This window comes from Zalophus californianus, chromosome 7 (genome assembly GCF_009762305.2).
Source record: "Zalophus californianus isolate mZalCal1 chromosome 7, mZalCal1.pri.v2, whole genome shotgun sequence".
Classification (NCBI taxonomy): Eukaryota; Metazoa; Chordata; class Mammalia; order Carnivora; family Otariidae; genus Zalophus; species Zalophus californianus.
Genome location: NC_045601.1, coordinates 27,020,367 through 27,039,043, shown reverse-complemented (window position 1 = coordinate 27,039,043; position 18,677 = coordinate 27,020,367). Strand labels below are relative to the sequence as shown.

General features: G+C 43.9%; 1 protein-coding gene and 1 pseudogene across 8 annotated transcripts in view; one reads left to right on the top strand and one right to left on the bottom strand.

The window, feature by feature from the left end:
- The first annotated feature begins 366 nt into the window (after positions 1-366).
- ARFGEF3 (ARFGEF family member 3) overlaps positions 367-18,677 on the top strand; it is a 183,966-nt gene continuing 165,655 nt past the window's right edge. For all 7 annotated transcript variants that reach the window (XM_027602312.2, XM_027602309.2, XM_027602311.2 and 4 more), the window contains exons 1-2: positions 367-586; positions 8,688-8,739. In XM_027602312.2, the coding sequence (XP_027458113.1) occupies positions 502-586; positions 8,688-8,739 (137 nt within the window). In that variant the 5' untranslated portion in view covers positions 367-501. The remainder of the gene's footprint in view (positions 587-8,687; positions 8,740-18,677) is intronic.
- Positions 10,540-11,955, bottom strand: LOC113926918 (annotated as a pseudogene). Its single transcript, XR_003521449.2, has one exon. The product of XR_003521449.2 is annotated as a 26S proteasome regulatory subunit 7-like (transcript).

Sequence of the window (18,677 nt, the reverse complement as noted above, 5' to 3'; positions counted from 1 at the left end):
ACCGCGCGGCGCAGGGGGGTCGCGGGTCGGGGATCGGGGTGGGGGGCGTACGGGGGGGCAGCGGCTAGGCCCCTCCCCGCCGGCTGCCCGCCGCCGACCAGAAGCTTCCTCGGGCCGCGCCCGGCCAACGTCCTGCCGGCGAGCCAGCTCCGGACATCCGCTTCCACCTTCCCGCGGAGCCTCGTGGCCCCGGGGCCTGCCTCGGCTGCGGGTCCGGGCCTCGGCCTCCGGGCTCCAACCCGCTGCCGCCGCGCGCCGAGCGCACCTGACCCTGGCGGGCGGGGCGGCGGACGGGGCGGGGCGGCAGGGCTGACGTGGCCCGCGGCATGGAGCGGGCGTGATTCATCAGTCGCCGCGCGGGGCAGACGGGGGGCGAGCGCAGCGGCCGCCTAGGCGCCCGGGGCCCGGGAGTGGCGACAGCGACGGCGACAGCGGCGTCCCCGGCCCGGCCTCGCGCGCGCTCATCTCGCTGTCGGTGGCCGAGCCCCTGCGAAGGTCAAGATGGAAGAGATCCTGAGGAAGCTGCAGAAGGAAGCGTCCGGGAGCAAGTACAAAGCCATCAAGGAGAGCTGCACCTGGGCCCTGGGTAAGCGCGGGGCGCGGGGCGCCGGGCACCTGCCGGCCGGTCGGGCTCCCGCGCCGCTGCTCGGCGCCGCGGGAGGGCCGCGCGGGCTGGGGCTGAGCCGGCCCTGATGCGTGGGGAGGCTTCCGCTGAGCTGCTGTTATGGATGCATTTCGAGCGATTGCGAGAGTTGCCTCGGTGAATTGATGTGGGATATGAGAATTTTGGTTCGGGCTTTAACATCCATCCTCCTCCTCTCTGGTCTCTGTCTTCTCCCAAACCTTAATGGGGAACCGCCGTCCTCCCCGCCAGGAGGCCCCCTTTTCCAGATTCCCAGCAAGGTGGACGATGGTCACCCATCTCCGAGTTAGACAGGACCACCAGCCGGTGCAAATCCAGGGGCCCGATTCCAAGCGCCTGTGGGAATAAAGGAAGTTGAACCATCAACCCGAACTCGAAACATTGGCGAATGTGACCAGGAAGGAATGGCTTCTTTAATTCGATTTTTCGGATAGAGGCCAGCTTGTTAAGTATTAACTTCCATGGTTATTGTACCTGAAACATTACATACGGGTGGGATTGCGTTACCTCTACAATTCTGCAGTGGTGTACCCTTCAGACAGGTGGGATTTTAAATTTGTGAGCTGTGCAAGTATTGAAATAAGTCCCAGGTGGCACATTTGTGTTTCCCATCAGACTCGGGTTTGCAGAACTCCACCTCAAAGAAGACTGAAAGACATTCATTCCAGTTCGGCCCGAATTTGGGCAATCAGAATCGTCTGGATGGGAATGCAGAGGGATCAGGAGCATACTTTGGGTGATAGTGATAGAAACAAGGAAAGGCGGAGGAGAAACCAAGGCAGCCTTGGGTGCCCCTGGCCTGGCCCAAGCCTGCATGCGATTCCTCATTTGCCATTCAATTACAAAATACAATTGAATCTTTTTCTCTCTTAATCAGAGAGCAATCAGTGCTTGTTATGACACCCCTGTGGTACAATCTGAAAAGAGTTAAGTGCCATTAGCAGGTTTTCCACTAAATGTGGAATCTGGTGGTGTTTTAGGTGACTCAATATTTAGAAGATCGGAATTCACATATATTGGGTGTATGTGCACAGACAATCCTAGCAACATCATTTTTCTTTGACATCTGCATATGTCAAGGAAGTTTATCTTGTAGGCAGAACTTGACCATTGTTTACTGTTACAGGAATACTGGACCAGATATAAATGAGCAGCTAGGCTCTTAAAGCCACAGTACTATTTTTGCATTGCCATTGTCATTCAGCAGAGCGATTCAGAGCTAGATTCCCAAATGCCTCTAATGAAGGGTCACAGATGGCTGAGTAACACAATAAAGCGGGGCCTGACTGTGCTTTAAACATGCCATTCCTGTGTTCATTATTATTTTGCTGTAAGTTAAGCAGATTGAGATAACAGGGAGGAGAAGAGTAATGGAGTATTTTTTAATGTTTAAATTTTGATACTCAACATTTTGTTAGGTTAAACAGCCGTGTTGCTGAGTTTAGATCCTTGAAGCTACCTGGGAAGCCCAGAGGTGAGACAGGTACCTGAGCCAAGCCTGGAGTCGGACCTGATCGCATGAGTGGCTGTGATTCCTTTCCCAGTGACTGTTCTTCTCTCGTTACCAAGGGGAGACAAAGTGCATGAAATAGTTAAGTAACAGTACCTGACACTGATTGTGCAGGTTGGAGTGCGTAAATCAGGAAAACAGATCTAAGAAGAGGGCATAAAGTATGGGGTCAGGGGTGGGGTGGGGAGGAAATTGGTGTGAGCTGGTGGGGCTTTTAAAGTAGATTTGCCATGAAGAATGGGTACGCTGTGGATTTATGAAGGCCTCCCCTGTTCTGAGCATGGGGTTATGAGGATGAGTACAGTGCTTCCTCCCTATAAGGAGTGTGTTAGGAGGGCATGCAGAGGGAGAAGGCAGCAGGAACAAAGGCTATGTGGTTTCCTGCTCTTTTCCACTCCAGTCCATTTTCCACCATTCCATCATTTTTTTTTTTTTACTATAAAACACTTCCCCCCCAGCCCCCGTAATTTCTTTCTAGATTAAAGTGTAAATTCCTTAGAACACTCTTCAGAATCTACCCCCCTTTGTTGCTTAGTGCACCCCAAGGGTTCCATAAGCTACAGCTGTTGGGGAAGCACACCGCGCACGAGCACACTGCTCTGCCTTTACTTATGCTGGGAATTCCCTTCCTAGACTCCTAAGGCCTAACTCACACAGGAAGTGTTCCCTGAGCTCTTCAGTCATATCCGTTCCTCCTCTGCATTCAGAGCCCTGCCCTCATGACTGTCTTAGAGCACCTGAGACTTTGGATTATTTGGCCATAGCTATTCTTCTAGGGGCAGGATAATTGAGAAATATTGTATTCAGGAGACCAAACCCTCCCGCCCCCGAAGCGACAGCAACAACAAAAAACCCTAATTCAAGCTGACTTCAGCAAAACAGAATTTACTCACTGTATTCACTAAATACCCCCTGTAAGGCTAGCTGTAGGTTGAATTTGGCTCAGGAATTATACACTATTCAAGGACCTTGCTCTACTCTTTTTGGGGGAGATTAACACACTCTGCATGAGTCTCCACAGCTTTGGGCTTGTGAATCATCACGTTGAGACCATCTCATGAGAAAGAAGCATCAGCACACTTAGACCATCTGAGGGGAGAGGGATCATTTCTCACTAAAACCATCATGGGAAGGAAAAGTCATTTCCACACTTAGTCCATCTGAGGAGAAAGGGGTTATCTCCCACTTGGACCAATATAGGGGAGAGGGGTTACCATGACATCACAGGAGAGAGGAGTCATTTCCCACTGAAACCATCACAGGAGATGGGGGTGGTCATTGCCACACGTAGGCCATCACAGGAGCAAGGGGTCATCTCCTACTTGGCCCATTATAGGGGAGAGGGGTTATCATGACATCACAGGAGAGAGGAGTCATTTCCCACTAAAACCATCATAGGAGATTGGGGGCGGGGGGCGGTCACTGCCATACATAGGCCATCACAGGAGAAAGGGGTCATCTCCCACTTGGCCCATCATCAGATCATCTCAAGAGAGTGGAGCTCTTCCAGTCCACTCTCCCCAGGCTTTGGTGTCACTTGTTCTCTCTTGGTCCTGATAGGTCATGTGTGTACCTGAACCAGTCTTCTAGCTAAGGACTAAAATGAACTAACTGGCTTAGATCTAGGCCACAAGGCTTACTGAAATCCCTGACTCACAAAGGGATGGTTTCCTCAAAACAAATTTAGGATTCTCTTTCCGGAGGCTGGTCAGCCAAAACAGCAAATGTTGACAGTGTAGACACGTGCTTCTTGAACGTAGGGACTGTCCCTTATGCTTCTTTGTGGTTTCTGCAACTACCATAAGAGGGGCAGATATGTATAAACAGATCAGCCCATTAATGACTTGCTTGGGTTTTAAGTGATACCATCTTTTTTCTATTTATAAAAGTTATATACACTCATTTTAGAATACTGAAAAATATTCGGACAGTATAAAGAAAAAAATAAACATCACCTGTAATCTCAACACCCAGAAAGAACACTAATCACTTTTGGAGTATATTTCTCTTCTGCAAAGGGTTATACTCTCTATGGCAGACTGTCATTTGGTTTTGTTTGTTTGTTTGTTTGTTTTTAGCTTTAGCATCTTCTATGTTGTCATTGATACTTCTCTGAAAATCGGTTTTCTTAATGGCTGCATGATAACTGGCAAGGGGTATATATGTATCTTCCTTCTATTTTGTGCGATCTAGGTTGTTAGATATTTTTCTTGTCAGTGAGGAAATGGTCTGACAAGGAGATAGAAAGAATAAGGGAAGGGGTCAGTTTGTGGAGAGCGAAGACCATAGCATTTTCCTTCGAGAACCTGTGATCTTGGAGGCATGTGAGCTCTTCGGCTGGATGACATAGAATGTCAGAATGTTAGAACGGTGAGGGACCATGTCTTCATTTGAGAAACTTGTGGTGTTTTACATATATCAGGGGACTTGTGTGAAATGGAGGAGAGGAGAAAAACAACTAGAGGCTGGAACGCCAGGTAGGGGAAGAAGAATAGTCTACCCCCCACCCTCCTTCGCTCTACCTTCCCGCCTACTTTTCCTTCCAGCCAGTTTCTGTTCTGTTTACAGCTGGAGTTCTCAAAAAGTCTGTAGTGCTTGTGGCCACAACCCCACTTTCCAGTCCCCCTTCCACTCACCGCTGTCTATCTGCCTCCTCCATCGTGCCGCCAGCTGGCGGTGAAGAATGAGGTACACAGACCTCCATCCAGCAGGGCATCCTCAGCCGTACGGAACGGTCCCAGTGCCCGTCTTTCCCTGGCCTCCAGGACCACGCCTTGCCCGTTGTTATCATGCCTCCGAAGCAGCTCCTTCTCCTCTGCCAGCTTCAGCACTTCTCCCTCACCCAAAGGCTTGAGTTCCTCAAGAGTCAGCCCTGAGCCCTCTTCTCTTACTCCCAGCCCCACTGGAGTCGACCACACCCATCCCCCAGCTTCAGTTCAGTTTCTGAGAAGGTGATGCACCCATTTACATCACTAGGCTGCGCCTGGGCTCCACCATGCAGACCCCAGGGCAGATACCTACTCAGCGTCTCTACCTGAGCAGGATGGGCTCAGTATGGCTGCTCTGCAATTTTCCTTTGTCCTTTTACTTTCTTCGGGTTCTTGGTTAGCAGTTGTAGGGTTGGGCGCTATTGAACATCCTGAGTTGAATATAAACACGCCTCTGTCTGATGAGGAAAACTGCAATGATTTGGTTGCTTTGTGTCAGCACCTCCCCTTGGAGAACGGCTTATTGTCCTGGGCGCTGGCTCCTGCCCTGCAAAGAGCTGGGCCACGCCGGCCCGAGTGGCCTTTGATCTGCTCCCCAGCCCTGCATCTCAGGGCTTTACTTTAGGGTTATCCTGTCTCCTCTTAACGACTGACCTCAGTTCTTCCACTTCGGCCACAGCATCACTGACCCTACTGATCCCATCTTTCTGTTTTGCAGATTGCCTTTTCTTTTTTTTTAAGATTTTATATATTTATTTGACAGAGAGAGAGAGAGCACGAGCAGGGGGATTGGCAGGCAGAGGGAGAGGGAGAAGCAGGCTCCCTACTGAGCAAGGGGCCTGACACGGGGCTCGATCCCAGGACCCTGGGATCATGACCTGAGCCGAAGGCAGACACCCAACCGACTGAGCCGCCCAGGCACCCCAGCGGGTTGTCTTGCTTACACCCACTATTTGCCCCATTGGCCACAACATGCCCAGATCCTATCATCATGTTTTGGACTGTTCTTACTCCAGAGTCTCAGGGATACATCTGGTGTGCATTTTCCCTTCTGATCTTTTAGCAGACGGGGAGAAATATTTCTCCTTCTCCAGTGAAAATGGTTCACATTGACAGGGCTTATGGATTCTAAGCAATGAAGAAAGGAGTCAACACAGTTTGAGCTGAAAACCTGGGAACAAATCGGAGCTTGTGATATTGGGATTTCTAATAAGAAATATGTATTTGTTCTTTGTCCTTGTTTCTGGCACAGAGCCCCTAAAATCCTTGAATTTCCCAGGTGAAGAGGACCAGAAAGTGTTTTTGTCATGTTAATGATGCAACCTAAGGATGAGGGCCATTGCTAAGAGGACCAATCCTGTGTTTAGAGAGTTGGAATTTTCAATCCCACCCCAGGCCTCCAGGGAAGGAAGAGGGGCTGGAGATTGAGTTCAGTCTCGAATGGCTGATGATTTAATTAATCATTCCTATGTAGTGAAGCCTCCATAAAAAAACCAAAAGGATGGGGTTTGGAGAGCTTCTGGCTTGGTAAACCCATGGAAACTTGGGGAGAATGGCACCCTCAGAGACGTGGAAGCTCCTTGCCTTTTCCCCATACCTTGGCACATGCATCACTTCCATCTGGCCCTTCCTGAGTTTTGTCCTTTTATAATAAACCAGTAATGTAGTAAGTGAAATGTTTCTCTTCTAGCAAATTAACTGAACCCAAGGAGGGGGCTCATTAGAACCTTCAATCTATAGCTGGTCGGTCAGAAGCCCAGGCGACACCTTGGATTTGGGATTGGGGTCTGAAGAGGGGGTGCAGTCCTGTAGGACTGAGCCATTAACCTGTGGGATCTGATGCTATTTCCTAATCTATGGTGTCAGAACTGAATTAAATGGTAGGATAGCCAGCTGGTGTCAGAGAATTGCTTGTTCATGTGGGGAAGCCTCCCCCAACCACACATGTTGGAACTGGGTACAGAATTGTTAGCACGATTGAAATAGAACAGCTTTTCCGTGGGGGTTGGGGGGAGAGACTAATGTTTCATTATCTTTACGATTGGAGGCAGCAGCCACGTGAATAATCCCCAAAAATGGTAGAGTATTGAACATCCAGGTTGGGTTAATGAGATTTGAGGGTGAGCCTCCTTTCAGTATTCCTAACTATAGGACGATTAAGAAAAAAAGTTTAATCTACCGTGTCTTAAATGTATGTGAGCATAATGAGATGTTGCATAAAGTGCTTTGTGAACATCAAGTCTCTCACAATTATAAATTATTATTTAAGGGTATTGAAACAGTATTTCAAGGAAATAGCTTTCCCTTCTATATTTATTATTTTTTAAATTGAAGTTTAGTTGACATACAATACTATATTAATTTCAGGAGCACAACTTAGTGTTTTGACCATTATATACATTACAAAATGCTCACAGTAAGTGTAGTTACCATCTGTCACCAAGCAAAGTTGTTAAAATATTATTGATGATATTCCCTATGCTGTACTTTTCATCCCTGTGACTTATTTATTTTGTAACTGGAAGTTTGTACCTCTTAATCCCTTTCACCTATTTAACCCATCCCCCGCACACCCCCCTCTGGTAGTCATCAGTTTGTTCTCTGTACATATTCATGAGTCTGTTTTTGGTTTTTCTTTATCTGTTTTTGTTTTTTAAGTTCCACATGTAAGTGAAATCATATGGTATTTGCCTTTCTCTGCCTGACTTATTTCACTTAGTATAATATACTCGAGGTCCATCTACCCTCTCACAAATGATGAGATTTCATTCTTTTTCTTATTGCTGAGTAATATTCCCTTATATATATTATACCCCATCTTCTTTATCCATTCATTTATTGAGAGACACTTAGGTTGCTTTCATATCTTGGCTATTATAAATAATGCTGCAATAAAGACAAGGGTGCATATGTCTTTTTTAATTACTGGGTTTTTTTCTTCTTCAAGTAAATACCCAGCAGGAGTGGAATTATTGGATGCTATGGTAGTTCTATTTTTAATTTTTTGAGGAACCGCCATACTGTTTTCCACAGTGGCTGTACCAGTTTACATTTCCACCAATAGTGCATGAGGTTTCTCTTTTCTGACATCCTTGCCAACACTTATTTCTTATCTTTTTGATTTTAGCCATTCTGACAGGTGTCAGGTAATATCTCATAGTGGTTTTGATTTGCATTTTCCTGATGAGGAGTGATGTTAAGCATCTTTTCATCTGTCTGTTGGCCATCTGTATGTCTTCTCTGAAAAAAATGCCTATTCAGGTCCTCTGCCCATTTTTTAATTGGATTATTTGGGGTGGGTTTTTTTTTTTTTGGTGATGAGTTGTATAAGTTCTTCATATATTTTAGATATTAATCCCTTATTAGATTAGATATATGATTTGCAAATATTTTGTCCATTCAGTAGGTTGCCTTTTGTTTTTGTTCGTTGTTTTCTTTGCTCTGCAAAAGCTTTTTAGTTTGATGTAATCCCAAGAGTTTATTTTTGCTTTTGTTTCCCTTGTCCTTTGTCTATTTTTATTGCAAGAATATAGCATTTTAGCCAGTTGTAGCTAGATTAAATTGGCATTTTGGTTCAGGTTAAAAAATTAGCTACTCATTCTGTGTTTCTGTAGGGAAATGTATCCTAATTTTGTCTCCTCCAAGGAAGTCTTTTGAGCTATCAAGGGAGGATTTTTAAGTATGAGTGACTTGCATGCAGATAATTGAGAACTGACTAATTTGTAATTATAGGAATTTCCAGGGAAAAAAGAAACTAATGGAAATTTATCTGCAGATTCTCAGTCTATACATATTTATTTTTAACTTTGGAATTTTCCTTTTGCAGAAACCCTGGGTGGTGTGGATACCATTGTCAAGATCCCTCCACACTTGCTAAGGTAAGGAGACTGGAGTTGTAAAATATAGTGGGAGTAAAAATCACCCACTGTGTTTTCCTGAAGGCCCAGATAACCTCATTGGCATATAGCATCTTGTTGACTGAACGCTCTTTTTAAATCCATGAACTGGGATAGTTCATGAGGTTAGCATGATGGGAACCTGACTGCAATGATTTCTAGGCATTCGTGGAATGAGTGAAGTCAGTTATCCAAACAAAGCAGCTGAAGAATAAGGTGAAAGTATAAAATTGGTCAAGGAGAGAAATGACCAAACCTAACGCAGAGTGTACACAGATGACAAGATCTTCTACTGCAGACTAGGAAATGGCGCCCCCGCTGGGAAGAAGCAGTCCTACACCCTGTCAGGGGGCTTTAAACTCCCACTGGTCCCTTGGCTGGACACCATCTCTCACAAACTCGATAGCCACATAAAACAGCCTGGAGATAGTGAGCCTGTTTCCCCACCTTCCTCACCATTCCCCATCCCCCTTTACCATGAGAGAAATGCCTTGTGTGGGACATTTGGAAAGAACAAATAAGAAAGTTGTCCATAATTACACTACCTAAGGATAACCGCTGAGAACCATTTAACAGATTTTCTTAACAGACTTTTTCCTACATATACACATTTTTACAAATTATTGTGAATTTTATTTATGTTTGTTTCCTGCTTATTGTTTCAGGCCACATCATATGAAGAACATTTTCTAATGTCAATATATGTTCTTCAAATTAAAATATCGTATATTCTTCCATTATATGGCTGCTGTAATGTTTATTTAGTAACTTTTTTATTATTAAACATTTGGATGATTTCCACATTTTTTGACATTATTAAAAATATTGAACTTATGGTCTTTTGTTGAAGAAAGTTCTATACTGTCAGGATATTATGATTTATTAGGTGTTTTTCATCTCTACAAGTAGAATGAACAAGAATTATGATCCTGTGTTTTTAAAAAATTTATTGCCTCTCCTATAGTACCTGCTGCAAGCTGATATATTGTAAGGAAATTCATGTATTAATCAAACCAAATGTACTTTTATGTATATAAAGCTAAATGGACAGAATGCCTGACAATAACACTCTTGCCTGGGGGGGGGGGGGGAGGGCGGTATCCCAGCTAGGGAATCCGTGCTCACAGGAGAACATGAAGACTGTCCAAGACATATGAAAGTATAGATGGTTTAAGGGAGATGGTTTCATGGTCCCCAATGTCTATAGGTACTCTTTCTGAAAACTGATTTTGCTACATGTCTTTTTCTATCTTACCTATTATAATCCCTCTTCTTGACCAAGGAAAGCACCGCTCTTCCCCATCCCATTCCGAATCTTACTGTGGTGTGTTGTCCTGGGGTACAAAGATCTCGTCCCACCAACAAAGGACTATGAAAATGCTAGTGTTTGTGTCGGTAAAGGGGATGAATATAATGACCAGACCACACATCTTTTTGTAAGTTAGTTTTTACTTCTTGGCTTTCAACAAAATTGAAGGAGGACTTAATCTAATTATAGGATAATAAACAAAAAGATGTTTTGATGATAAGTCTCCTTTATTATCTTGTTTATATAAATAAGTGTTCTTACTGCTTACATCTAGGAAAGTGAAAAGGTATGGAAATAATGTTAAATTCCCACCTGAGCAATAAGGAATACTTCATCCATGGGTATATTCTTGAAGTAATTGAGAAGAATAAACAAGGCTTATTTGTTTCTTTAGAAATGCATTTCTAAAGAAACAGAGAAAAATAAAATAAGAAAATAAAATTATATTTTTCATGTTAACTACATTAACATTCTTTTTTTTTTATAATTTTGAAGTGCTTTATTTTTGTGTGTGTGATGGTTATTAACAAGTCTATTTAATAAAGTTAGGATTCCAATGAAAAGAGGTGTTTTCATGAAAGCCTTCGGGGATCAGTTGTATGTCATATAGCGGGCAGTAGCACTGAATTTGGCATAAGACTTAATGACCTTATTTACAGCCTCCAAGAAATCCTTTTAAGTAGCAATTTTTCGCCGTGCTCTGATGGCAAACATACCAGCTTCTGTGCAGACGCTTCTAATCTCGGCACCAGTGCTATTTGGACACAGTCGTGCTAACAACTCAAATCTGATATCTCTTTCAACACTCATTGAACGAGCATGAATCTTAAAAATGTGAGTCCGACCCTCTAGATCAGGTAAGCTAAATTCAATCTTTCTGTCCAATCTCCCTGGCCTCATCAGTGCTGGATCCAAAGTATCAGGTCTGTTAGTGGCCATCAGCACTTTAATGTTACCTTGAGGATCAAAACTGTCCAACTGATTGATCAGTTCCAGCATCGTTCTCTGCACTTTGTTGTCTCCTCCAGCACCATCATCAAAATGAGCCCCTCCAATAGCATCAATTTCATCAAAGCAGATAAGGCAGGCTTTTTTTGTTCTGGCCATTTCAAAGAGCTCATGAACCATTCAAGCCCCCTCACCGACATACTTCTGTACAAGTTCAGATCCAATAACTCGAATGAAGCAAGCGTCAGTCCTGTTGGCAACTGCCCGAGCACAGAGGGTCTTGCCTGTACCCGGTGGACCAAAGAGCAGCACACCCTTGGGAGGCTCAATGCCAAGGTTAACAAACCTCTCTGGATGAAGTAATGGGGTTTCTACTACTCGAAGTTTCTCAATCTGTTCCTTACAGCCACCCACATCACTGTATGTGACATCAGGTTTTTCTTCCACCTGCATCATGGTAACTGTTGGGTCAATCTTGGGAGGCAGCAGAATGTGAATCTGATACTTACTTCTGTCCACCCCAACTCTCATCCCTTCTTCAATGTCAGTAGGTGCTACCTGATCACTGAGGTCCACCACAAACTTGGCAAACTGCTTCACATTGATAATGTACCTCGGGTCCTCCGAATCAGCATTGATTATCTTCGTACACCTCGCAACCTGGAAAGGCTGTTCACTCTGCAGTGTTTGCTTGTCTGCAGCCAAATCCCAGAGTGCTGGTGGGGCCAGGCCAGTATCAGGTTCTTTAATACCAGTGAGCTCATTAATTTTCTTGAGAAGTTGCTGAATGTCATCTTCAACCTGCTTTATCTGCCTAGAATAAGTGCTTTGACCATAAGTTTTCAGCAAGGCAATATCCCCCTCATCCAGAGCTCAGATGGGCTTGTCGTCCTTCTCATCCTCTTTAGTTTTCCGCTTATCGGCACGAGGTAATCCGGCATTTTAGATGCTCCGAGTGCCTCAACACCTTACTGATTACACAACACCTCTGTCCTACATTAACATTCTTATAAATATTCATTAATGCTGTTTGGATCAGTTGGGTCCATTAGTAGTCACACCTCAAACCAGAAGAAAATTGAACACTTTCAAGCCTTATGGCCACAGGAAATTTTTTAAAAATGACTTTATATACCTTTTGTTACACAGAAATATAGTAGGGAGATTAATGAAAGCCTCTCAAGAGTTAAAACATATTATATTGAGAGAAAATTAAGTTGGGGAAGTAGAATGAAAATATAAGTTCAAGGAGAAAAGAGAACAATGTAGCATTTTTTACTGTTAAAGAAGAGTTTGCTCAAAGATTTTTTTGTTGGGTGAAGGTGATTTTCCAAATTGGTGTGGTATTTAGATTTCATTAGATATATTTAAATAACTGATATGTTTTAATTAAAAAATTGTAGTATTTCCAATATTCCAGAATCATAACCTTTTCCATTAATTAAAATTATGATGAAGAAATGTAAATGTCAATTTAAAATACGTGAAAAACAGAACTTTAATGTTTTCTTAGTGGCTGTTTGAACGAAAAAACGTTTGGTAACAGCGCCTTAAAGGCTAGTTCCTAATCCAGAGCGTTGTTGAACCTGACAGCTGGGCTTCTTGTGGTTCTGGGTCTGTGATGAAAGTTCTGCCTGTAGTGTTAGGGGTGAGAAGCTGGCAATGATACTGGAGGAACCTCCTGGTTAAGAACGTTCATCAAAAGACAACTGGCATTCTCCAACTCTTGGTGTGTATGTTGGGGGGGGTGGACAGATGAGTTAGATAATGCAGCGTTAATGGGACCTAAACATGGCTGGTCCCCATTTAGCCATGCCATTTAGCTTTCCTTTCACCCGTGGCCTTGAGATTTCCCCAGAGCCAGCTTGCCATCTTGTACCACCTGTAGAAGGAGGGTCACCAAACTGGTGGGAAGGATGCTGGATCCGGAGCTGTGGATGGATATATATCGGTGTCATTTCATGTCTTCACCCCTGTTAGCAGATAATTTGGAGTGTTTATCCTAATGAGAAAGAGCTGGTGAGGTCATCTTGTGTATGTGTATTGTGTTCTTGGTGTGCAGTGAGGTCTATCAAACATCTTTGTAGAGAGAACTAAACCGTATGAATGAGATAAAGCAGATGGGAGCATTGCTTTCAAGGTTTTATATTCAGAGGGAGGAGAATAAAGACATGCATAGCTGGAAAACAGTGTTTATGGTAGAACTTTATACATATAAGGTTTCAGTTTGACCATGATTCACAATAGTTGGGAGGCTTTTCACGCCTCTTTTAGGGAATGGGAATAAGCCATAATTAGAACAAAAAGAGCTCTTGAATCAATATTTATCTTATTTATTATTTCTTTTTATTGTAAAAGAAGTGATATAATGAATTATGCTGTAGTGGGCTGTTCTCTCTGTTTTGAAGTCAGTCTTCCTTTATCCTTTGATTCCGCTGCTAGGAACTTTTAAACCCAGAGAGTACTTAACTCTGTCCAGTCACTGTGTTTACCAGGGCATCCTTCTATTGTTTGAGTACCTGCTCAAAAAAAAAAAAAAAAAAAAATCTAGTCACTGTAAATATCTGTACCCAAGAAAGAGTTTGGATATGTTAATTATTTTTCTTCAATTATATTTTAATTATTTTTCTTCAGTTACACTTCTATGTAGTACATGAGACAGAAACCAGATTCATTAACTATGTCTTGCATTCTTCTGATTTTGTATTCAGATTCAGTTTCCATTTCTGATAATCACTTAGAAGTGATTATTTACAGATTTTTTTGTTGTTTCAGAAAGGGCAATAGGGAATAGTTCAAATCTCAAATACTTTTGCTGTGCTGTTTCTCTTAATTTTTCTTTTGCCCCTGACTGATTGCCTTTTACATTAAATATATTAACGTTCTGATAAATACATTGTTTTGCTCAATTGTGTACATTAATAATGATAGATCAGAAGAAAACTGAAACCTTGAGAGACATGTGGTTACATTATCCTCTGCTTTTCTTTTACCACTGATTGCTCTGTGGACTTCTTGTATGAACTGAAGTTAGACCAGGTGACACATGAAAGATTTTCATCATTCTAGTGACTGGGCTCAGTCATGCATAGGGGCCTTGCAGGGGAGAACCCCACGGTAAAACATTTGAGGTGAAGATAAGGAGTGTTCGGAGGCATTGCCTGTTCTACCCCAGGCTTTCAGCAAGCAAAGGTTCGTGGTTGGTAAGTGAGCCGCTGTAGCACCAGGGTAGGGATTCACGCAGAATGCTGGTGAGATTCCATGTCAGCAATGGAGGAAGGTCCAGGGATTCTGTCCTGTGGAATATTTCTGAATTTGTTAGTAGAGAGTTACATGAAAGTCATTCTACCTTCTTGCCCTAAGTCTTGCTCTTGAGCTTGGCAGTGAGTTTAAGAGTTCTTACCTTCCACCATGAGGAGCCTGTTCCCTCACTGCCTTTGCTCCTCTTTTCCTTCTTCTTCTTAAATTTCAGGCCTTCCATGTCTTCCCAGGGTTGAAAACCTGTGAATGAGTGGGCCGTCGCAGTGTTCCTAGACTCAAGAAGGAGGTCTTCGATAGCTCAGGCTCTTCCTTTGATTGGGGTTATCATTTCCATATCCTACTTGTTTCATAAGCAGAAGGCAACTGAGGGTGCTCCCTAATTGTGACACACTTGGTGAACCATCTCTGACCAAGTCAAGTGAGCAGGAAAAGTCATTGACTTCATTTGTTGTTAGCCACGCGTTTTTCAACCAAGTGATAAATAAGACCAGGAAGCTACTGGTCAAGAAGTATTAGTAGTTAATGACGTGAAATGTTTTCTGTTCTCGGACATTTTTCTACTTTATCCTCTCACCCCCTCTACCTCCCTGCTTTTTCCCTGTGGTTTGGGAATCAATGACAGAAGCAAAATAACCTGGTCATTTCTGGAATCTTCAGGGCTGTGGTCGTTTTTGTTATGAATACTTAGGGCTGCTGTCGGTGTTTTGTGAAGCTGTCGCCAGCCTTGCTTGGCATGGAGCAGCTGGCTTAAGCCTACCTGGACTTAACCACAACATCTGGAATATTTAGCTTCTTACAAATTGACTCATTGGCCATCCCCCACCATGCCCCCACTGTCCTTGTGATGGCTTGGTTATGATGATAACCTGGTTCTGTCTGATCATCTTTCTCTCAGAAACGTTGAAGGGTTTATATTATATCCAACCCTAATTGTGAAAAAGACAAGGGCTCTTCTGTGGACCCTTGTTGTATGCAGTCACTGCCTCTTCCAGATCATTCTTGACCTGCTGGCACATTCCCCAAAAATGTTCTTCCCTGTCTAATGGAGTTTTGCAGTGTTCTTCTGCTTCTGAGTCTCGGTTGGGTGTGGTCAGTCTCTCTGCTGGCATCTCGGCCAGAATGGCTTGCCTGCTGCCTTCTCCAGTGGATTTGAAACTCCAAATTTTGGTGACTGTGGATCTGGATACTGGATATCCTCACATAGCTCTACATAAATCTGTAAGAAAGATACTTTTCACCCCATGCGAAGGCCCAGAGACCTTAGGCCACTACCAGTTTGCTGTCATAGTTGAGCTGCCTGGCTCTCTGACATGCTACTCTGTCTTTCCTGTCAGATTTCCAAGAGGTTCACTCCCCTTCGACTGGGACCAGTGGGGTGAGTGAGGCGGAGTCAGGCAAGTACAGGGTCAGATCTCGTCTTTATTTAAAGTTTGGTATTTTTTTCATCTTGGAATTTTGGCATTCATTTTGAGTTTTTTAAAATGTGGCATTAAAACACCTCACACCCATCAGAATGGCTAAAATCAAGAAACATGAGAGACAAGTGTTGGTGAGGACGTGGAGAAAAAGGAACCCTTGTGCACTATTGGCAGGAATGCAAACTGGGGCAGCCACTGGGGAATATAGTTGAGAGGCTCCTCAAAAAATTAAGGAGAATTACCATATGATCCAGTAATTCCACTACTGGGTATTTACCCAAAGAATATGAAATCACTAATTCAAAAAGATCTATGTACCCCTGTGTTTATCACAGCATTATTTATGATAGTCAAATTATGGAAACAACACACATGTCCATCAATAGATGAATGGATAAAAGAAGATGTGGTATATATGTATACAATGGGATATCACTCAGCCATAGAAAAGAATGAAATCTTGCCATCTGCAACAACATGGATGGATCTAGACGGTATAATCCTAAGCAAAATCAGAGAAAGACAAACACCGTATGATTTCACTCATGTGGAATTTAAGAAACAAAATAAATGAACAAGAAGAAAAGAGACAAACAAAAAACCTGACTCTTAACTACAGAGAACAAACTGATGGTTATGAGAGGGGAGGTGGGGAGGGGGAATGGGTGAAATAGGTGATGGCGATTAAGAGAGGCACTTACAACAAGCATTGAATCACTGCCTTGTACGCCTGAAACTAATATAATCCTGTTAATTATACTGGAATTCAAAAAAGAAAAAAGTGTGGCATTAAAATATTATTTATCTTGCTGACTGAGTTTTTTAATACTCCCTAAAATTCTGTGCCCAAGACCAGTGCCTCAGTCACCTCACCTGAGTTCCAGCCTTGTACTCCCTGTGCTCTCAGAAAGTTCTCATGGCTGCTGGGGTCATTCACATTCAAGTCAAGCTTTATTCTGCCCCCTCCAGATTCCACAGACTGTTTTTTACTAAGGACGTTGGTTTCTGTCCTGCCTTGAGTGGAACCTCAGTGGCAAGCACCATCAGGGACACAAGCTCTTTCCCACGATGAAGGCTGTGATTAGTAAGAACCCCACTTCTGGGATACCCTGTTCCACGTGTACTCGTGTTTTACTGAAGGCATTTCCCAGCCCCCATTCCTCCTCCCTCCTGGGCCCATCTCAGAAGCTGAAATAAAGCATGCTGTTAGAAATCTTCTTCCTTCCTCATGCCAAAACTTAGACCCAAATGGCAGGTCTGTGGTGTTTGGTTACCAGTCCCAAACTCCCCTAAATGGGGCATTAAAACACGAGGTGGGTATTTTCTGAGCTGCTCATTTCATCAAGATTGTCCACGGGGTGTCTCATAACATGCAGCCTTTCCCACTTCGTCATCCCGCTTATCCTTGAAGACGGGGCTGTGTTTGCTAAAAGAGCTCCTTCTCTCTTCTGTGCCCTCACGATACGCTGCATAAATCTCTCATGGTGCTTATCCATCAGGTTGGCATTTGTCTAGGGGTTCTGTTCTGAGACCCTCTCTTCAAGGAGTTCATATATATAAATTATTCATCTTTTTAAGATTTTATTTATTTGAGAGTAAGAGTGAGAGAGAGAGATCACGAGCAGGGGGGAAGGGTAGAGGGAGAAGCTGACCCCCGCTGAGCAGGGAGTCTAAGGAGGGACTCGATCCCAGAGCCCTGGGATCATGACCAGAGCCGAAGGCAGATGTTTAACCAACTGAGCCACCCAGGCGCCCAAATTATTCATCTTTTCATCCTCTTTGGTGCTTTGTAAATGTTTGCAGGATGAAACTCCTTCTCCAAATTGCACTGCCTTTCCCAGGGAACCTGTGCCTCATCTCCTGGATTCTTAGAAAACACAGTGTTTGGAAGAACCCATGCCAGAATGGCATCTCAGCTTTGGCAATAGGACTTCTCACATCTCACTGACTGAAGGGGGAAGTCCCAAAGACCAGGACCAGAAGCCCAGTGCCCAATCCATTGACCTCACCTAGTATAGGCTGAGATTCCTCACTCTCTCCTCAACCAAAGCCCTGACTAGCCTGGTGTGTATTAGACCAGGGGTTAGGAGTTGGTGTAGTTATTGGGACCCTGATTAATGTTCGTGCCAAAGGACATTGACTACGCAAGGGTTCCAGCTCTCATTGGCCCACCTGGAAGAGGCAAGCTGCCTCCCCTCCCACACTCCCCACATGAACTCCACTTGGAGTATTTATGTTCTAAAGAACTAAAGAACCTTCACCCCCATCCTGCTCCAATCCAGGATTTGCCCCTTCTCTTAGCCCAGGTTATTTACAACAGGAGTGGTATAGATGAGATAAAAATGTCAAGGGAATCCTCGAGCTGTCTTGTTAAAAGGCAGCCATTGGCAATGAACCTCTTGTTGGCATTTCTCAGCGCCCCTTTGGGAACAATGCCAGACATGACTCCAGCCACGGCCCAGCTGCCTTTCGCTTACCTTCTCTGTAGTTGTTCAGAGCCAGCCTCAGCCTAATTGCTTTTCTCCTGCCAGTTGTTCCCAGAAAGACGCTAACCGCACTTCTTCCCACTTCCTTGTCTGTGTCCCCCACACCACTCCTCCCCCCGCCCCCCCCCCCCAAGCCTCTGCTCGGCCTTCTGCCTGGTCCACATACTTTTTTCAGCTCAGATGCTGGCACGGTCATCCCTTTCTTGACTGGGGGACCTACTGATCTTTCATACAGGATGGGAGCACATTCATCAGCATTTATGCTTTGAGAGAACCTTCCACAGTAGCTTCCTACTCTTTGTATGGTGTTTTCTGTTTTGTTTTTCTTTTGTGTAGTATAACCCTATTTTTTAATAATTTTTTATTATATTAGTCACCATACAGTACATCATTAGTTTTTGATGTAGTGTTCCATGGTTCATTATTTGCATATAACACCCAGTGCTCCATGCAGTCCGTGCCCTCCTTAATACCCATCACCGGGCTAACCCATCCCCC